General features: G+C 39.4%; 1 protein-coding gene and 1 pseudogene across 2 annotated transcripts in view; one reads left to right on the forward strand and one right to left on the reverse strand.

Annotated features, from left to right (window-relative positions):
• BMP2K (BMP2 inducible kinase) overlaps nt 1–18,334 on the forward strand; it is a 135,234-nt gene that overhangs the window by 22,649 nt on the left and 94,251 nt on the right. For both annotated transcript variants that reach the window (XM_060187921.1, XM_060187923.1), the window contains exon 2: nt 16,740–16,858. In XM_060187921.1, coding sequence (XP_060043904.1) covers nt 16,740–16,858 — 119 coding nt within the window. The remainder of the gene's footprint in view (nt 1–16,739; nt 16,859–18,334) is intronic.
• LOC132537945 (small nucleolar RNA SNORA44) lies at nt 7,188–7,307 on the reverse strand (annotated as a pseudogene).

The following is an 18,334-nucleotide window of genomic DNA, read 5'->3' on the forward strand; positions in this document are numbered from 1 at the left end:
ATCACTGGCACATGTGCTGCTGGGGATCGAACTCTGGACCTCATGCTTGAAAGTCCAAACTTAACCACTGTGCCACCTCCCGGACCACAAGGTTCTCTTTTTAACTTGCCTTTCTATGTTGATTGGAAGTTGTATACTTTTTTCCCCTGCCCTTTGAGACATTTCTCCTTGTTTTCTACTGGAACACTGCTCATCTGACTATTGATGTTACCAGGGATCAAACCCAGAGCCTCTCACATTCTAGTCCTGTGGACTGCTCCTCTGCTATTTTCCAACTCTTCTTTTAGTGGTTGTTGAATAATATAATAAGATTAAAGTTAATATCCTTTACAAATACATGATCCCTATCACCACCATTCTCTTCTCTTGAGTTATATTACTCAAAATTTTACAGTAATCTTCACTTTAATCTACAAATTAGTCATGATGCTTATAATTTTTTGTCATTATTTAATAGCTGTCATTTTTGTTCATCATTCTCTCATCTTACCTTTCATCTAAGTTTAATTCCTTCACTCTAACATCTTTCTTTAATGTTCTTTTACTGACCTTCATTTTTTCATCCCAAAACTCTTTATTTTTTTTCTTTACTCTAGGAAGAGTTTTTCTTGATCTACAACTATAGGCTCACATTTATTTCATAAGTTTGAATACATCATCTCACAGTCTTTTTATTTACTCATAATACCTCTTCCCAGTTCTATTAGGTGATGGATGTACAGTGACTATTTTCACCATATTTCCGATTTCTTTTTTAAAATTTATTTATTTTATCTATTTTCCCTTTAATTGCCCTTGTTTTTGATTGTTGTTGTAGTTATTATTGTTATTGATGTTGTCGTTAGGTAGGACAGAGAGAAATTGAGAGAGGAGGGTAAGTCAGAAAGGGGGAGAGAAAGATAGACACTTGCAGACCTGCTTCACTGCCTGTGAAGCGACTCCCCTGCAGATGGGGAGTAGGGGGCTGGAACCGGGATCCTTATGCTGGTCCTTGCACTTTGCGCCTTGCGCCACATGCACTTAACCCGCTGTACTACTGCATGACTCCCTTCTTTCCAATTTCTATCTTTGTGCAGCTTTTCGGTATATATCAGTATTCTTCTGTAACCAGATATGTATTTATAATCTCACTTAGGTGTGCTTCTTCTGCTGTATACCCTTTTCAGTTATATTTTTATACTAGAAGCTTAATTCATTGTATAAAATTGCCTGACCATTTTTATCGTATCAGTTTTAATATCCTCTAGTTATTTTTCTCACTGCTTTCTAGTCTTTAACATATAGGACACAGTTTTTTGTTTTGTGTCTGGCAATTACAATATTTTCAGTCTTTCCAAGTTAAATTGTACTTGGATTACTTGAACCAAATGGTGGCTAGTTTCTTAAATATTTTGTGTCTCCTTCCTTATCAAAGTTTAACATGTGCTTATATTTTATAGTTATTTTATCAGTTGGACATTTTTGAATTTGTTTTTAAATTTTTATTTATAAAAAGGAAACACTGACAAAAACCATAGAATAAGAAGGGTACAACTCCACATAATTCCCACCACCAGAACTCCATATCCCATCCCTTCCCCTGATAGCTTTCCTATTCTTAACCCTCTGGGAGTATGGACCCAGGGACATGATGGGGTGTAGAAGGTGGAAGGTCTGGCTTCTGTAATTGCTTCCTCGCTGAACAATGCGCATTGACAGGCCGATCCATACTCCCAGCCTATCTTTCTCTTTCCCTAGTGGGGTAGGATTTTGGGGAAGCAGGGCTCTAGGACACATTGCCTTCCTGTAGAGAAGTCTGGAAGTTTATATGTACTGGACTTTTGGGTATAGCCACCTGGGACACCATTTTTTTTTTTCTTTAAATTTTTTTATTAGTGATTTAGTGTTGATTTACAAAATTACAAGATAACAGGGGTACAACTCTGTACTGTTCCTACCACCAGAGTTCTGTATCTCCATTCCCTCCATTGTAAGCTGCAGCCATTCTAATATTGCAGATATGGGCTAATATTATTTCTGTAACTCTCTGTCCATTTTTTTCTGTTGTCCCATCTTCTCTTCCTTTCTAAGTCACATATACACCACCTATTACTACATCCAAATATCCCTCCCTTTTCCTCTTTCTTGGGATCTGATGGAACTGGAGTTTGGAGCCCTTTGATCATCTTCCTCCTACCATTTCTCCCCCACTGGGAGTATGGACCAAAACTCTTTTGGGGTGCAGAAGGTTGTAGTCCTAGCTTCTGTAATTACTTTTCCACTGGACATATGTGTTGACAGGTCGATCCCCCCCACCCCCCCACCTGTCTGTTTTGCTCTTTCCCTAATGGGGTAGGGCTCTGGAGAGGTGAGATTCCAGGACACATTGGTGAGGTTGTCTGCCCAGGGAAGTCACCACTTGAGACATCTTTAAATTGTTGGTCTAGATGTAAAACAAATCCTCTATGATCTAGATGTATGCTGTATGGTCTAGATGTAAAAAAAAAAAAACACCGTAAATCAAGACAACGAATTAAAAACACTTCAGAGCTGTGGGGATGCCATGCTAAAAAGGACAGAAACAAATGCTGGCAAGAATGTGGGGAAAAAAGGAACCTTCTATACTTTTGGTGGAAATGTAAATTGTTCTAGCCCCTATGGAAAATGGTCTAGAGATTTCTCAAAATATTAAAAATGTCTGACAATTCTTTTCTTGGGTATCTACCCAGAAAACACACTTACATGAAGAGACTTCTCCAAGCCTATGTTTATGGCAGCACTATTTGTAATAACCAACATGTGCAAACAAACCTAATGTTTAACAGATTAGTGTAAGGAAGTTGTGTTATGTATGTGCAGCAGGATACTATTCAACTGTAAGAAGTGATGAAATCATGCTAAATGAAATAATCTAGTGAGAAGGACAGACACCACATTATCTTACTCATAGGTGGCCTTTGAGAAACAACAGAGAAAAATGCAATGTGAAACTTAGAACAGACTGTGCTCTGTTGTAGAGTCTTAAGGACATTAAAGAGGGTGAAGCATGAGGGGGGCTGGGAAGTGCACTATGGTGTAGGAAGTTGTAGTTTGTGTTGAGTGTGCTGTATTGGCACCTATCATGGGGATGTGAAATTGTACATGTGACAACGGCAGCCTTGCAAATCATTCCTCCAATAAACTTATTTTAATAATAGTAATAAAAAATGTTGGGTAGATTTTTTTTTTTCTCCCCCTAGTAAGTGACAAGTAGATGAATTTCAAGTCTTTGAGCATTAGGATCATGCCTGGAAAGTTTAAATTAAGAGACCCTTCTACTGTATCCAGGGCCAAGGACAAGGCAAAGTATGTATCCTTTTAATTTCATATCTAGGGCTTCTACTTTACATTGATGGTAAAGTTTTTTCGTAAGTCCAGGCCTGTGTGATGATTCCGGAGCACCCACTCAGCCTTCTGTCTTGCTCTTTGTTCAAGTGGAGCTTTTTCATATTTTCTTGTTATCACCATGGAGTTAAACTTCATCAACTTCCATGATCTTAATAGCATTTTAAGAACTATTGTACTGAGAAAGAATTTTTTGAATCTAGTCTATCCAGTTGCTAGACTAGAAGTGAAAATTGTAGGGTCGGGGTGGTGGCATATCTGGTTGAATGCTCGTGTTACAATGTACAAGGACCCAGGTTCAAGCCCCTGATCCCTGCCTGCAGGGGGAAAGCTTTGCAAGTGATGAAGCAGGGCTGTAGGTGTCTCTCTGACTCTCTCCCTCTCTATCACCCCCTGCCCCTCTCAATTTCTGGCTGTCTATCCAATAAATAAATAAAGATAATTTAAAAAAATAAAGCACTTAAAGAAAGATTATAATTTAAATGTTAACATGGTAAACATATGTTTTAATTTTCTTGAATTGAGGGTTTTATAACTAAAGAACTACTCTATATCTCACTCATATATACATATATATATATATATATATACATTTTTCTTTATAACTTTTTCATATTTCTTTAAGACATCAAATTTATGTCTGTGTTAGGGGGTAAAGATAATTCCTTGTACTACCTCAGAGTGTGGGCCACAATGAACTATTTCTTTGCATAACTAATGCTTTCTTGTGGAAAACTGGACATTTAAAACAATTTAATGTCACAGCTTTGTAATGCAGATTCTCCTACTTCCCAGAATTAGTTGTTGCTGTTTGCCTAATGACTTTCTGAATGGATTCTGTAAAGTCTGACTCTTTACTGAGTTGCTGATGACTCTGCTTATTAGTTAGGTTAGATGTCAGTTCTAATGATAGGATCAATTTTTCCTTAATCTGGAATTAGTTTTGCAACTTTTCTCAAGGAATGTGTGTCAGTGAACAGTGCAATAGAATTGAGAACTCAGAAGTAAGCTCCCACACCTATGGACATCTAATCTTTGACAAAGGGGCCCAGACTATTAAATGGGGAAAGGAAAGTCTCTTCAACAAATGGTGTTGGAAATATTGGGTTGAAACATGTAGAGGAAAATATTGGCAGAACTCTTTTCTGTATAAATTTTAAAGACATCTTCAATGAAATGAATCAATTACAAAGAAGACTAAATCAAAAACCAATGGGACTACATCAAATTAAAAAACTGCACAGCAAAAGAAACCACTACCCAAAAAGACCCTTCACAGAATGGGTTCAGAAGATCTTTACATGCCACACATCAGACAGGAGGCTAATAATTAAAATATATAAAGAGCTCACCAAACTCATCAACAAGAAAACAAATGACCCTATCCAAAAATGGGGAGGGGATATAAACAGAATAGTCTTCATAGAAGAAATCCAAAAGGCCAGTAGTCATATGAAAAAATGCTTCAAGTCATTGTTTGCCAGAGAAATGCAAATAAAGACAACAATGAGATACCACTTCACTCCTGTGAGAATGTCATACATCAGAAAAGGTAGCAGTAACAGATACTGGAGAGGTTGTGGGGACAAAGGAACTCTCCTGCACTGCTGGTGGGAATGTAAATTGGTTCAACTCCTGTGGAGAGCAGTCTGGAGAACCCTCAGAAGGCTAGAAATGGACCTACCCTGTGACCCTGCAATTCCTCTCCTGGGGATATATCCTAAGGAACCAAACACAGCTATCCAAAAAGATCTGTGTATACCTATGTTCATAGCAGCACAATTTGTAATAGCCAAAACCTGGAAGCAACCCAGGTGTCCAACAACAGATGGGTAGGTGACCAAGTTGTATGTATACACAGTGGCATACTACTCAGCTATTAAAAATGTTGAATTCACCTTCTTTACCCCATCTTGGATGGAATTTGAAGATACGTTAAGTGAGATAAGTCAGAAACAAGGATGAGTATAGGATGATCTTGCTCGCAGACAGAAGTTGAAAAACAAGATCAGAAGGAAAAACACTAAGCAGAACTTGGACTAGAGTTGGTGTATTGCACCAAAATGAAAGACTGGGGTCGGCGGGAGGGTTCAGGTCCTGGAACATGATGGCAAAGGAGGACCTAGTGGGGGTTGTATTGTTATGTGGAAATGTTATGCACGTACAAAGTATTGCATTTTACTGTCTACTGTAAAACATTAATCCCCCAGTAAATTTAATAAAAGTGTGTGTGCGTGTGAAGGGAACATACATTCAGTGCTGTGATGAATTTTACAATTTTACCATAGCCTTCACTTATCCCTTTGTAGAGTCTCAAAGTCAGCCAGAGGTGAGAGACTAGGGTCTTCTCAGATCTTCTTGGGCCTGCATTTTGCTCTTTATGTAGCCCTTCTAGATGCTTAGGGATGCACCAGAGATTTGAGTCTACTCTCTAGACAATCTCATTCTCAAATTACAATGTAAGTCTTTGTTTTATTATCTCATCTTGTTTTATTACCCAAGACAGCTGCAATGCTGTTTGTTTTTAACAGTCTGGTAGATTTTTTATTTTCTTTCAGTATGAGTTCTGAAATAGGTCATATGAAGATAAACTCTGAGAATGGAGTGTTTCCAGGGGAGTTGCCTGACAAGTGTAATCGTGAATAGCATTTGGGCTTTTGTTGAATCCAGCCTTGTTTTGTTTCTTGCAGTGTCTGTTAGGCTAATACATCACATCTCTACTGTGGCTGTGAGTTTATTTGTTTATTTATTTGTTTATTGGTAGAGACAGGCAGAGAGTGAAAGAGATCATAACACAGAAGCTTCCTTAAGTGTAGTGGAGGCTGTGCTCCATCCTGGGCTGTACACATGGCAGTGCAGCACACTGCACACTGACCACGTGAGCTATTCTGCCAGCCCAACACTTAGAGCTCTTTATTTTATTTTATTTTTTGTTATTGGATAGAGACAGAGAGAAATTGAGAGAGAAAGGGGAGATAGAGAGGAAGAGAGATAGAGAGACACCTGCAGACCTGCTTCACCACCTGTGAAGTGACTCCCCTGCGGGTAGGGAGCTGGGGGCTTGAACCGGGATCCTAACTGGTCCTAGCGCTTTGCACCACATGCGCTTAACTCGCTGCACTTAACTGCCTGACTCCCCAGAGCTCTTATCTTTTCAACACTACCAGGGAGCTGGAGAATGTTGGAAAAGGTACAAGTTAAAATGCCACACAACTTTTTTTTCCCTGTTAGATTCTGTCTTTTTTTTTTCTTGAGTTAAAGCTTTTTGTGTTGGTACAAGCCTTAGGAAAATTTTTAGAGATGTAAAAATAATTATTTTGAGCCCCTTTCCCAGCCCTTTCGACCCCCCCCCCCCCCCCCTTTGTGTTCTCAGTGCTTTTCTGGAGGAACAGATTCTCGGATGTTTAGAAGTACCCCACCAGTGGCACTTTTATTTTCCCTTGTTTCCCCTCATGTCTTTGGAAAACCATATTCTTTCAAGATTCAGTTCATATGTTATTATTATTTTTCTTAACTTTAAAAATGTTTTTATCAATACCAGAGAAAGATGGATGCTTGGGATCAATCTTCAAACCTCAAGACTATGGTCATTGTAGCCCCTGTCACACCTCTCCTGGTCTCAGCTTGTTTCCTTTTTATTCTCCTTCTCTATATTGCTGATTACATCCTAGGAGCAGATGAGCAAAACTCCAGAACTGCTCTCTGTTACAGTCTTCAGTATCTGACACTGCCAGGAAACATGCTGAATAAGTTAAAATTTCTTATACTCATTCTAACTGAAACTGGTGAAAATTCAAGAGAAAGGCGTCAAAACCCATGTTCTGAAATATAGGAAAGTTGATTGGCAGCTACAGGTATTATGCTGACCTGTGCTGTCAAAGTCTTTCCAGGTTATTCTTGCATGCAATTGCCTACGACCAGCTATCAACCTTGGAAACATGCTACATATGTTATTTCTTTAGGGATCTCTTTTCTGAATGAAAATTGGTACTCTTTTTGTTTCCATATGTCTTCAACACAGCTTTTTAGTTCACTTATTGTTTCTTTTACCTCCTACTAGATGTGAATATTAGAGGTTATTTATTTATTTATTTATTTATTTATTTATTTATTTATTTATATTTTTGCCTCCAGGGTTATTGCTGGAGCTCAATGTTTGCATCACGAATCCACTGCTCCTGGAGGCCATTTTCCCCCATTTTATTGCCCTTGTAGTCATATTGTTATTGTTGCCACTGATATTGTTGTTGGATAGGACAGAGAGAAATCTAGAGAAGAGGGGAGACATAGGCAGAGAAAGATAGACACCTGCAGACCTGCTTCATTGCTTGTGAAGCGACACCCCCCCCCCCCCGCAGGTGGGGAGTCAGGGGCTCAAACCGTTATCCTTATGCCAGTCCTTGCACGTTGCGCCATGTGCTCTTAGCCCACTGTGCTACTGCCCAACCCCCTTGAGCTTATTTTTTATCTCTAAGAATTCCAGGATGTTCTCTGTAGTTAATATAATTTTACAAACTGAGGTGTAGAGGGAATAAGCTTAAAATAATTGGTGAAGGATTTGTGGCAGGTGTTTTTTTTTTTTTTTTTTAATTTCTTTGTTGGGGAATTAATGTTTTACATTTGACAGTAAATACAATAGTTTGGACATGCGTAACATTTCTCAGTTTCCCATATAACAATACAACCCCCACTAGATCCTCTGTCATCCTTTTTGGACCTGTATTCTCCCTCCACCCCACACCCACCCACCCCAGAGTCTTTTACTTTGGTGCAACATGTCAATTCCAGTTCAGGTTCTACTTGTGTTTTCTCTTCTGAGATTGCTTTTCAACTTCTGTCTCTGAGTGAGATCATCCCATATTCATCCTTATATTTCTGACTTATTTCACTTAGTATGAATTTTTCAAAGTCCACCCAAGATCAGCTGAAAACGGTGAAGTCACCATTCTTTACAGCTGAGTAGTATTCCATTGTGTATATAGACCACAACTTGCTCAGCCACTCATCTGTTGTTGGACACCTGGGTTGCTTCCAGGTTTTGGCTATTACAAATTGTGCTGCTAAGAACATATGTGTACACAGATCTTTTTGGATGGGTGTGCTGAGTTCCTTAGGATATATCCCCAGGAGAGGAATTGTAGGATTATAGGGTAGGTCCATTTCGACAGGTGTGTTTTTAATGCTTACTTTCTATTAGTTTTGTACTACAAGTACACCATCATTATACATTTGATATCACATGTAATCATAATACTTTGGTTATATGTATTTCTAAATATGTGCAAGTGGAAACATACATGAAATAAGGTTCAAAGATTGTAGATGCAGGACTAGTTAATATTTATTTATTTCTCCTTTTTTTTGTTGCCCTTGTTTTTTATTATTGTTGTAGTTGTTGTTATTGATGTTGTCATTGTTAGATAGGACAGAGAGAAATGGAGAGAGGAGAGGAAGACAGGGGCAGAGAAAGATAGACACTTGCAGACCTGCTTCACTGCCTGTGAAGCAACTCCCCTGCAGATGGGGAGCCGGGGCTCAAACCGGGATCCTTATGCTGGTCCTTAACCCACCAGCACTTAACCCACTAAGCTACTGCCTGACTCCCAGGACTAATGAGACTAATTAAACATAATTGAGACTTCTCTTTTATCATCCCTGATTTTTTTTTTTTAGTGTTTAGTTTTTCCTGTATGCAATTTCACTACTTTTGCATTTGGATAGAGACACAGAGGGGCATACAGAGACAGTCACCACAGCATTGATTAGAGCTTCTGCTGGCGCACATCCCATGTGGAGCTGGGGCTCACACCTGGGCCATATCCATGACAAAACTCTGCCCTTTTATATTGTTTAGTGTAAATTGAATCTTAAAGTGGTACTGAGCAGTAGAGGAAACCTACTCCATAATACTGGGAACTTTTTCTTTGTTAGCTAATATATCACACACCAAATCACTTATTTTTAAGCTTCTATGTTGGAAACATTTTGCATACACAATTCTGTGTGTAGACATAGTGAATGAGAAGTGCATATTTGTAATCCTATGGAAATAGGATTACCAGTGACAGGCTAATGTACTTCATGTTTGGTTTGGTTTTCCTTAGCTGCCAACAAAAGAAACCCTTCTCTAATTAGTTAAAACATTATTTTGTTAAAAAAAATTACTGTCTTCTGAAGGCTGATTACTATGCAAGCAGTCTTGAAATGATAATTCTGGGGCTGAGGAGACAGCATTGTGGTTATGAAAAGACTTTCATGCCTGAGGCTTCTAAATCCCAGATTAAATCCCCAGTACCACCATAAACCAGATCTGAACAGTGCTGGGGGTGGGGAACATGATCTTGTATGTGCACTCTCCCTTCCCTCTCCTCCCCTCCCCTCCCCTCCCTTCCCCTTCCCTCCCTTCCCCTCCCCTCCCCTCCCCTCCCTTCCCCTCCCCTCCCCTCCCCTCCCCTGCCCCTCCCTCCCCCCTCCCCATCCCCTCCCCTCCCCTCTTTTCTTTAACGTAAAATAAAATAAAGGTTAGATAGCTATAGAAAAAGAAGAGGTAATTCAGAATGAAGGTAGTCATGGCTTCTGATCATAAGATATGATGAATATGAGACACTGCGCTAAATTTTCTTCTGGCACAGTCTTTTCCATCTCAGTCTGTTGTGGTGTCATCACTCACTTTTTTCAGTCTAAAAACTTTGAAGGCATTTTAAACTTTTTTTTTTTGTCTCTAGGGTTATTGTTGGGGGGGCTTGGTGCCTGCACTACAAATCCATTGCTCCTGGAAGCTATTTTTCCCATTTTGTTGCACTTGTTGTTGCCCTTGTTGTAGTTGTATTATTGTTATAGCTGTTGTTGGATAGGACAGAGAGAAATTGAGAGAGGAGGGGAAGACACCTGCAGACCTGCTTCACCACTTGTGAGATGACCCCCCCTGCAGGTGGGGAGCTGGGGGCTCAAACCTGGATCCCTATGCCTGCCCTTGAGCTTGCACCATGTGCGCTTAACCCGCTGCTACCGCTCAGCCCCCTAAGCTATTTCTTTCTTCCACAATCTTTTCTTAGGTCAGATCCTTTCAGCTCTCCCTTAAAAATATGTAGTATTTTAATTTTTCACTATTTCCAGTGCCCTGGTCAAAGCTATTGTCATTTTCCAAGAGACTTCTTGTGATATCTCACTAATTTATTTCACTGCTTCTATTCTTGTCCACCTTTGCTCTACTTGAATCTGATCACATTGCCCTGCATTGGTTTCTGGTTTCTGCATTGATTGTAGTAAAAGGCAAAGCCTTTTTCCTCAGTGTATGAACTCTATCTGATGACCTTTTAGTTCTGACTTGTCCTGTTATTCTGCCCTTTGTTCTTTTAGCTCCAAACTTTCTGGTCCCTTTACTATTCTTCTAACCTCATCAGTTGCACTCCTGCCTTAGGGCCATTATATATTCTGTCTTCTCTACCGGGAATGCATTTGCCCTAATATCTGTGTGACCCTTGCTTACCTTTCCATCTCTACCAGAGTCTCCCAGGCTTTACCTGTATATCTAGGCTTAAACATTTAAGCATTTCAGCCTTAACCCTGGGTTCAGCACATGTTTTCAGTTTACCATTCATCTTCTCTTTAGTTTTTTTCTCTTCAGAACATACCGTTGTAGTTTATATACTACTTGCTCATCTTTTTCCACCAGTGTAGAGTGTAAACTTATAGAGGACAAGGAGGGTTCTTTCATTGTGTTACTCAGATCTTCCTTGACATATAAGGGGGATATTTCCTGGTAGCCCTACGAATAGAAAATATTGTTAAATTGAAAATACTGGCAACTTAGCACATAGTAGAGTATCAGTTGTCAATTTTTGCATTGACTGGGAGCTCCCCTTCTCTGCTACTGCCTGGCATAGAGAGAGAGAGAGAGAAAGAGAGAGAGAGAGAGAGAGAGAGGCAGAGAGAGACAGAGATAGATGGACACGGGATTGATGAAGTGCAAAATGTGAATTATGTTTTCTTTTGGATTGTTTTTGCTCCATTATAAATTCAGAGATTGTGGCACCATAATAATTTGGGGGCTTGGGGACCGGGCAAGTAGCATAATGAGTTAAGCACACATGGTGTGAACCACAAAGACCAGCATAAGGATCTCAGTTCAAGCTCCTGACTCTTCACCTACAGGGGTGGGAGTTCCCTTTGCAATCAGTGAAGAAGGCCTGCAGGTATCTGTCTTTCTCTTCCCCACTCTGTTTTCGTCTCCTTTCTCTAGTCTCTCTGTCATATCCAACAACAACAGTAATAATAACAACAAAGATAACAAGGGCAACAAAATGGAAAAAATGGCCTCCAGGAGTAGTGGATTCATAGTGCAGGCACCCAGCCCCAGTGATAACCCTGGAGGCAAAATAATAATAATTATTATTATTTTTATAATTATTAAAAGTAAAAGTGTTTTCAGATTTCCTACTGTGCATAAAAATACAGACAACACTAAGGGAAAAAAACGAGCTGAGATTTTATTTTTTTATTCTCAGACAATCAGTGCAATTACTGTAGTTTATGTATTATAACTCCTTCCAGCAGAACCAGATTATTACTGCCAAGTCAACAAATATTTGAGTGCCACTCAAGGTGCTAGGCATTGATGATGCTGTGATAAAGGTCTGCAGTCTGTCTTTATGCAGCTTGCAAACATGCTGGGGAGAGAGGTATTGAATAAATATAACAGACAAGCATTTTCACAGACAAAACTTTGATGTTTTCATTGTAGGGGTTGTAAACACAGGCAACTACTCAGGCTAGGCTGGCAATGTGAAAGTGGGCTGGGTTGGTGAGTGCATTGAAACAGTGAAGAGCAGAGAGAGAGCTGTGATGAACCACAAAACACATGCCCTGTGTAGAGTCCAGCTGCTGACAGCACCATCTGACTAATAATACAGACACGAAGACCCACTGATTCCTTATTTCCAAGTTTTTCAGGAAAAGCTAAAATATCTAGATGTCCATCTGAAATGTCAGTCTTCAAAGGCTTTATGCAGTCCAAATAAAACATGGCTTTGACCTGCAGACCTCTTCTGTAAAGGGAATACTACCTATTAAATAGTTTCATGAAGAAAACTTAGGGATGGCAAACCTGATCAGGTGTATAGATTATTACCATGGCAAAAGATCCAGTTTCAAGGGCCCCCCCCACCCCCCCGCAGGGGAGATGCTTCATGAATGGTGAAATAGGTCTGCAGGTGTCTTATCTCTTTCTCTCCTTCTCTGTCTCCCCTGCCCCTCTCAATTTCCCCCTGTCCTGTCAAAATAGGAAGAGGCAAAGGGCGGGGGGGGGTGGTGGTGGCTGTGGGGGGTGGTGTATTAGTACTATGAGCACTGTGAACACCAGAAATGACCCTGGTGGCAATAAAAACAAACAAACAAACAAAAAAACACAACTTGGTGGGTGGAGGGGTGGGCATGGTTTTCAATTATCTCATTTTTTTATTTGTTCCTTCTGAATTTTCACATTATCCCCAGAACTTGGTATTTGTAATTTCATACCTCGTCTTGTGGATAACCTAGCAAGAACAGGTTGGTGGGGGGGGGGAAGATAGGACCTCTGGCCTCATCTTACCAGCTGTGTGTTATTGGATTAGCTGTTTACCTTCTTTCCTAGTTTTTAGTTTTTGTAGAGTGGGAATTCCTCTATGATTATTACAGTCAAAATACCTTGGGATACCATAGGAAATATGCTAATATATTTAGAAATGCTTTGTAGATCATTAGAACTGTTTGAATGTTGTACTCTTTGATTTTTCTTCTTGCTCCACCTCCTGTCTCTCTATTCACTGCCCAATCAAATCTACTGGACTCATCCTGTACTAGATAGTACTGATACAGTCACTTTGGCACACATTTAAGTTCTCTTTAGGGGTGGTTTCACTTTCAAAAGGAGCTCCTAAGGTTACTACCCTAACCTAAAGTAATGACTGATCTGTCTCAGGCCATTGGGTGGGAGGATCTTTCCTCTGGCTTGAATCCCACAGGCAAGCAAGTGCTTGTTCCACTTATCTTGGAGGCGGTTTTCAAATGATATTGTTTTCTTTAGTAGTGGTGGAAGCCAGAAGTTCCTGACAGCTTGGTATTTTCCTCTTCCTTGTTGCTTTGCTGGTTGTGAGATATACACAATTCAGAAAAGCCATGTGCAATTTACTCCTTTTTTTTTCCCCATTTCTTTTCTTCAGTTTCCTAGGAAAATAAACTTGATGGGGTGAATATTGCTAAAACCCAGTCCTTCATAAACGTGAAATGTTTGTGTTTATTGGGATGTTGGAACTAAAGTATCTAGGATGCCATAAACATTGTGGCAAGAGTCTTACAGTGCCTTTGGGGAAGTTGTGAGTCTAGGTAAAACAACAGCAAGCACATCTTTCTTGTAAAATAGTAATTCTCTGTGGTGCTGGGTTTGTTGGGTAGCAAAGAAAAAAGGGATTACTAGGAAAATTACTCTTGCTGCTTCTTGATCTTTTTCTTTTTTTTCTTTCCTTGCCTCCAGGGTTATCGCTGGTGCTCAGTGCCTGCACTAGGAATCCACTGCTCCTGGAGGCTAATTTTTCCCCTTTTGTTGCCCTTATTATTATTATTGTCATTGCTGTTGTTATTGGATACTGCCCAGCCCCCTCTTGATCTTTTCCTTCTATCCATACTGTGAAAAATATACAGCAAAATTAAAGGGTAGTAGTTAGCTCTTTTGGATTTATAAATTTAGCATTGATAGTGACTTAAATTGGGCTGAATTGTATATTGAAATGGACACAGAAGTAGATAAGTAGAATTTGTGGTTTTTGCCAGTTATCTTTTGAATGAGAGTTGTTGCTTATCTGAAGTCTAGGTCTAGGCACCTGAAGGCACTGTGAGCATCAGTTGGGTTGATCATGAAAGATTTCTCTGAGGGAAAATATGCTGAAGTGGTTGGTAGCTGTAGATTAATGGCATGCACATGAGCACACCTCTGAATTGCTGTAATGTCTTACTTAGTTCCTATAAAAAGCATCCTTTTAACAAATGATACTACATAATTAATACCTAATCAGAGAATTCTGTAAGCAAAGTATCTGGAGAAATAGTTATTCCATTCTCAAGCTAGGACTATTGGTGCTCTCATCCTATTTGGATACAAATCATATTTGAGGAACATTTAGCCTCAATTTAGAAAAGTGGGGAGTCGGGCTGTAGCGCAGCGGGTTAAGCGCAGGTGGCGCAAAGCACAAGGACCGGCATAAGGATCCCGGTTCAAACCCAGCTCCCCACCTGCAGGGGAGTCACTTCACAGGCGGTGAAGCAGGTCTGCAGGTGTCTATCTTTCTCTCCCCTTCCCTGTCTTCCCCTCCTCTCTCCATTTCTCTCTGTCCTATCCAACAGTGAGAACAACAATAATAACTACAACAATAAAACAACAAGGGCTACAAAAGGGAATAAATAAATAAATGAAATAAATATTAAAAAAAAAGAAAAGTTAAGTTTTGGCCAAGTTTCTGTCAATTTTAGGGCTAGAGGGTATCTGTATGTTTTTACTTTTAGAAACAGGAATTTTAGGAAGACATTTTTTCCTTTTATTACTTGAACATGAACCAGAGTTGCAGGGCTCTTCAGTTGGAACAGCACGCGTGTTGTTGGCATGTCTTTTAAACTACAGCTTTAATTAATTAATTAAATAATTAATTAATTTTTGCCTCCAGGGTTATTACTGGGGGTTGGTGCCTGCACTACGAACCCACTGCTCTTGGAGGCTTTCCTCCCCCCCCCTTGTTGCCCTTGTTGTTTATCGTTGTGGTTATTATTACCACTGTTGCTGTCGTCGTCGTTGGATAGGACACAGAGAAATCAAGAGAGGAGAGGAAGACAGAGAGGGAGAGAAAGATAGATAACTGCAGAGCTGTTTCACTGCTTGCAAAGTGACCCTTCCCCACCTCCCGCAGGTGGATTCAGCGGCTAGAACTGGGATCCTTATGCTGGACCTTGTGCTTCCTGCCATGTGCGCTTAACCCGCTGCACTACTGCCTGACCCCCTACAGCTTTATTTTTATTTACTTACATAAATATTTATTTGTTTTTAGATAGAGACAGGAAAGAGACCACAGCACCAAAGCTCCCTTCAGTGGAGGGAGGCCCGGGGCTAGAACCTGGGTCTCATACATGGCAAAGCAGCGCACTATCCAAGTGAACTCTTGCTGGTCCAAAACTATTAATTTTAGAATTATGAACTAAAGTTTTAAAGTTTGACTAAGCTACAGAGTAAATACCAGATGTGTTTCAGAAACTTCGGGTAGAAGCTCCTCAGTGTACACTACACCTGTCTGGGTTCATTGACAAAGAGCACAAAACCCGTAGCCTAACTATGGACACATATCCTACATAGGTGGTAGAGGTGGAAAAATTTCAGGTAGAAATGTTAGTTGTGATATAAGTAATTGTCCTTTAATTTACCTAACTACATGTTTTAGATACAATGCTTTTCTGAGATGTAGTTAGCGGGTCATCCCAATAACTATAGTGCAAATAATTAGAGCGCTTATTATCATCTCATAATGATTCTAGAAGGGAAGGTGGTTTTAGAATTGTTTAATTCAGTAGTCTAACTATGTCAGTGTTCTGGGTCATTTTATCTCTGGCTATTTTTTTCCCCCCATGGTATCCACAAGTGACACCCCATAGGTCTAATAAACATGGTATCATTATAAAGTATAAAAGCTGGAAGGAAAAGCATCAGTCAGCACTGCTGTCTCTTCTTACCCCCTCCTTACACACCTTCCTCTTCTGTATGGAAAATCTCTCCCTCAACCACTAGCAAAGTTTCCCTAGTGTCCCTCTTGGAAAACTGGTTATATAGTTTAAGTCAGAGGGACAGGAGGAAATGCTATTCCTGTTAGTGCCACTGTTCATTCCCTATAAATGGAGGAGGGAGTTACCCATCTGTCCCCATTGATGGTTCATACTAAATAACAGCAGTATTTTGTCATCACAGGAGAGGGGGAGGCTGAAAGAGACAACCACAGTTATATTCCAAACTCTAGTAATGCAATTGGGACATTTCTTGCAAATTACAGAAGAGGTATTCCTATGCAAAATGAAATTGTGGTGTTTTACCATTTACAAGATTAAGTATGTTAATTTGAGAAGCCTGTTTGTTAACCTGTATGTGCTACTTTATGATTGGCATTTAAATTAATATATTGTTGATTTAATACATTATTTATATGATTTGATTTATAATTTAATTATGATACAATTTTAACTTAATATTAATGTACGGCTTTTGTTTTTATCTTGGGTATGTCAGTTTATTTTTCTCTGAGATTAAGCTCCTCATGATTCTGCCATTATTTCCTGAGATTTAAATTAATTGGTACTTGTTTTTCTAGGTGGCTTCTCCACAGTTTTTCTGGTGCGGACTCATGGTGGCGCTCGTCATGCATTGAAGCGAATGTATGTCAACAACATGCCTGACCTCAACATTTGTAAAAGAGAAATTACTATTATGGTAAGTGAAAATCATTTCACTGAAATAATTCAATGTCTTCTTTTTTGCTATGTAATGTTTACCAGCTTTTAGACTTCTTACTAATTTATGTACATCTTGAAAATCTTTGAAGATCATTAAATTAACTTGGAAAATTAGCCGTGAATTTGTAGTACATTCCTTATAGCCATATTTAGGGCTAAACACAACCAGCTCCTTTTCCTCCTGCAGTTCAATGAGCAAGCTACCATGCCTTCTTTTTAAAATATTTCTTAATATTTTAAAAATATTTTTAAAATTTTATTAATATTTCTTAAGGGAGGCGGGCGGTAGTGCAGTGGGTTAAGTGCAGGTGGCACAAAGCACAAAGACCATCATAAGGATCCGGTTCCGGTCTTTGGCTCCTCACCTGCAGGGAAGTTGCTTCATAGGCGGTGAAACAGGTCTGCAGGTGTGTTATCTTTCTCTTCCCCTCTCTGTCTTCCTATCCTCTCTCCATTTCTCTCTCTTCTAAAAAGATGACATCATCAGCAACAATAATAACTACAACAACAACAATAAAAGAGCAACAAAAGGGAAAATAAAGAAAATTAAAAAAAATACATCTTAACTATGGAGTCTTTTAAGGATAGAAAAATCTAGAAATTATTTAATGAATACCAGTTTATGTATTACCCAGTGGGAACATTAAAACCATATTGGTACAGTTATATGTTCCTCTGCAACTGTATCTCTGTAATGCCTTATTATCTAAGGAAAACCCCCCTGTCCTAAGTTTGGCATTTACCATTCTCATGCAGCTTAATACATTCATTACATGTGTATGTTAACACAACTACTTTTGCCCTGGTTTTAAAATCATCTTGTGAAGCCTCTGTGTGTGTATACACTCTACAAAATGCAAGTATATTCTTTGGCAAAGGTGAACTTCTTTTTAAAAAAAATTATATATATATATATATTTATTTTCCCTTTTGTTGCCCTTTTTATTGTTGTTGTAGTTATTGTTGTTATTGATGTCGTCGTTGTTACATAGGACAGAGAAAAATAGAGTAGGGAAGACAAAGGGGGGGAGAGAAAGACAGACACCTGCAGACCCGCTTCACTGCCTGTGAAGCTACTCCCCTGCAGGTAGGGAGCCGGGAACCTTAAGCTGGTCCTTAAGCTTTGCGCCACCTGCGCATAATCCACTGCACTGCTGTCCAGCCCCCTCAGGTGAACTTCTTTTTAAACACCAGGAAAATTAAATATCTTAGTAGGCAGTTAAAGAAAATTTCCTTATTCAGTTAGCTAAACAGATAAAACAGTTATGAAATCAAATCTCCCTACCCCCAGGTTGCTTATTCTCAGTGCTCTGAATGGTTGTCCACTTATCTTACTCTTCTCCCCATCTCTTCTTTGCTTTTTTTTCCTTTCTGACTCCCTTATGTACTCTTTATAAAGTACCAGTGTACATATTTGAAAACTTTGCTTTGAGGTTGACTTTGTAAGATTTAA

The sequence above is a fragment of the Erinaceus europaeus genome, chromosome 3 (genome assembly GCF_950295315.1).
Source record: "Erinaceus europaeus chromosome 3, mEriEur2.1, whole genome shotgun sequence".
NCBI classification, from domain to species: Eukaryota; Metazoa; Chordata; class Mammalia; order Eulipotyphla; family Erinaceidae; genus Erinaceus; species Erinaceus europaeus.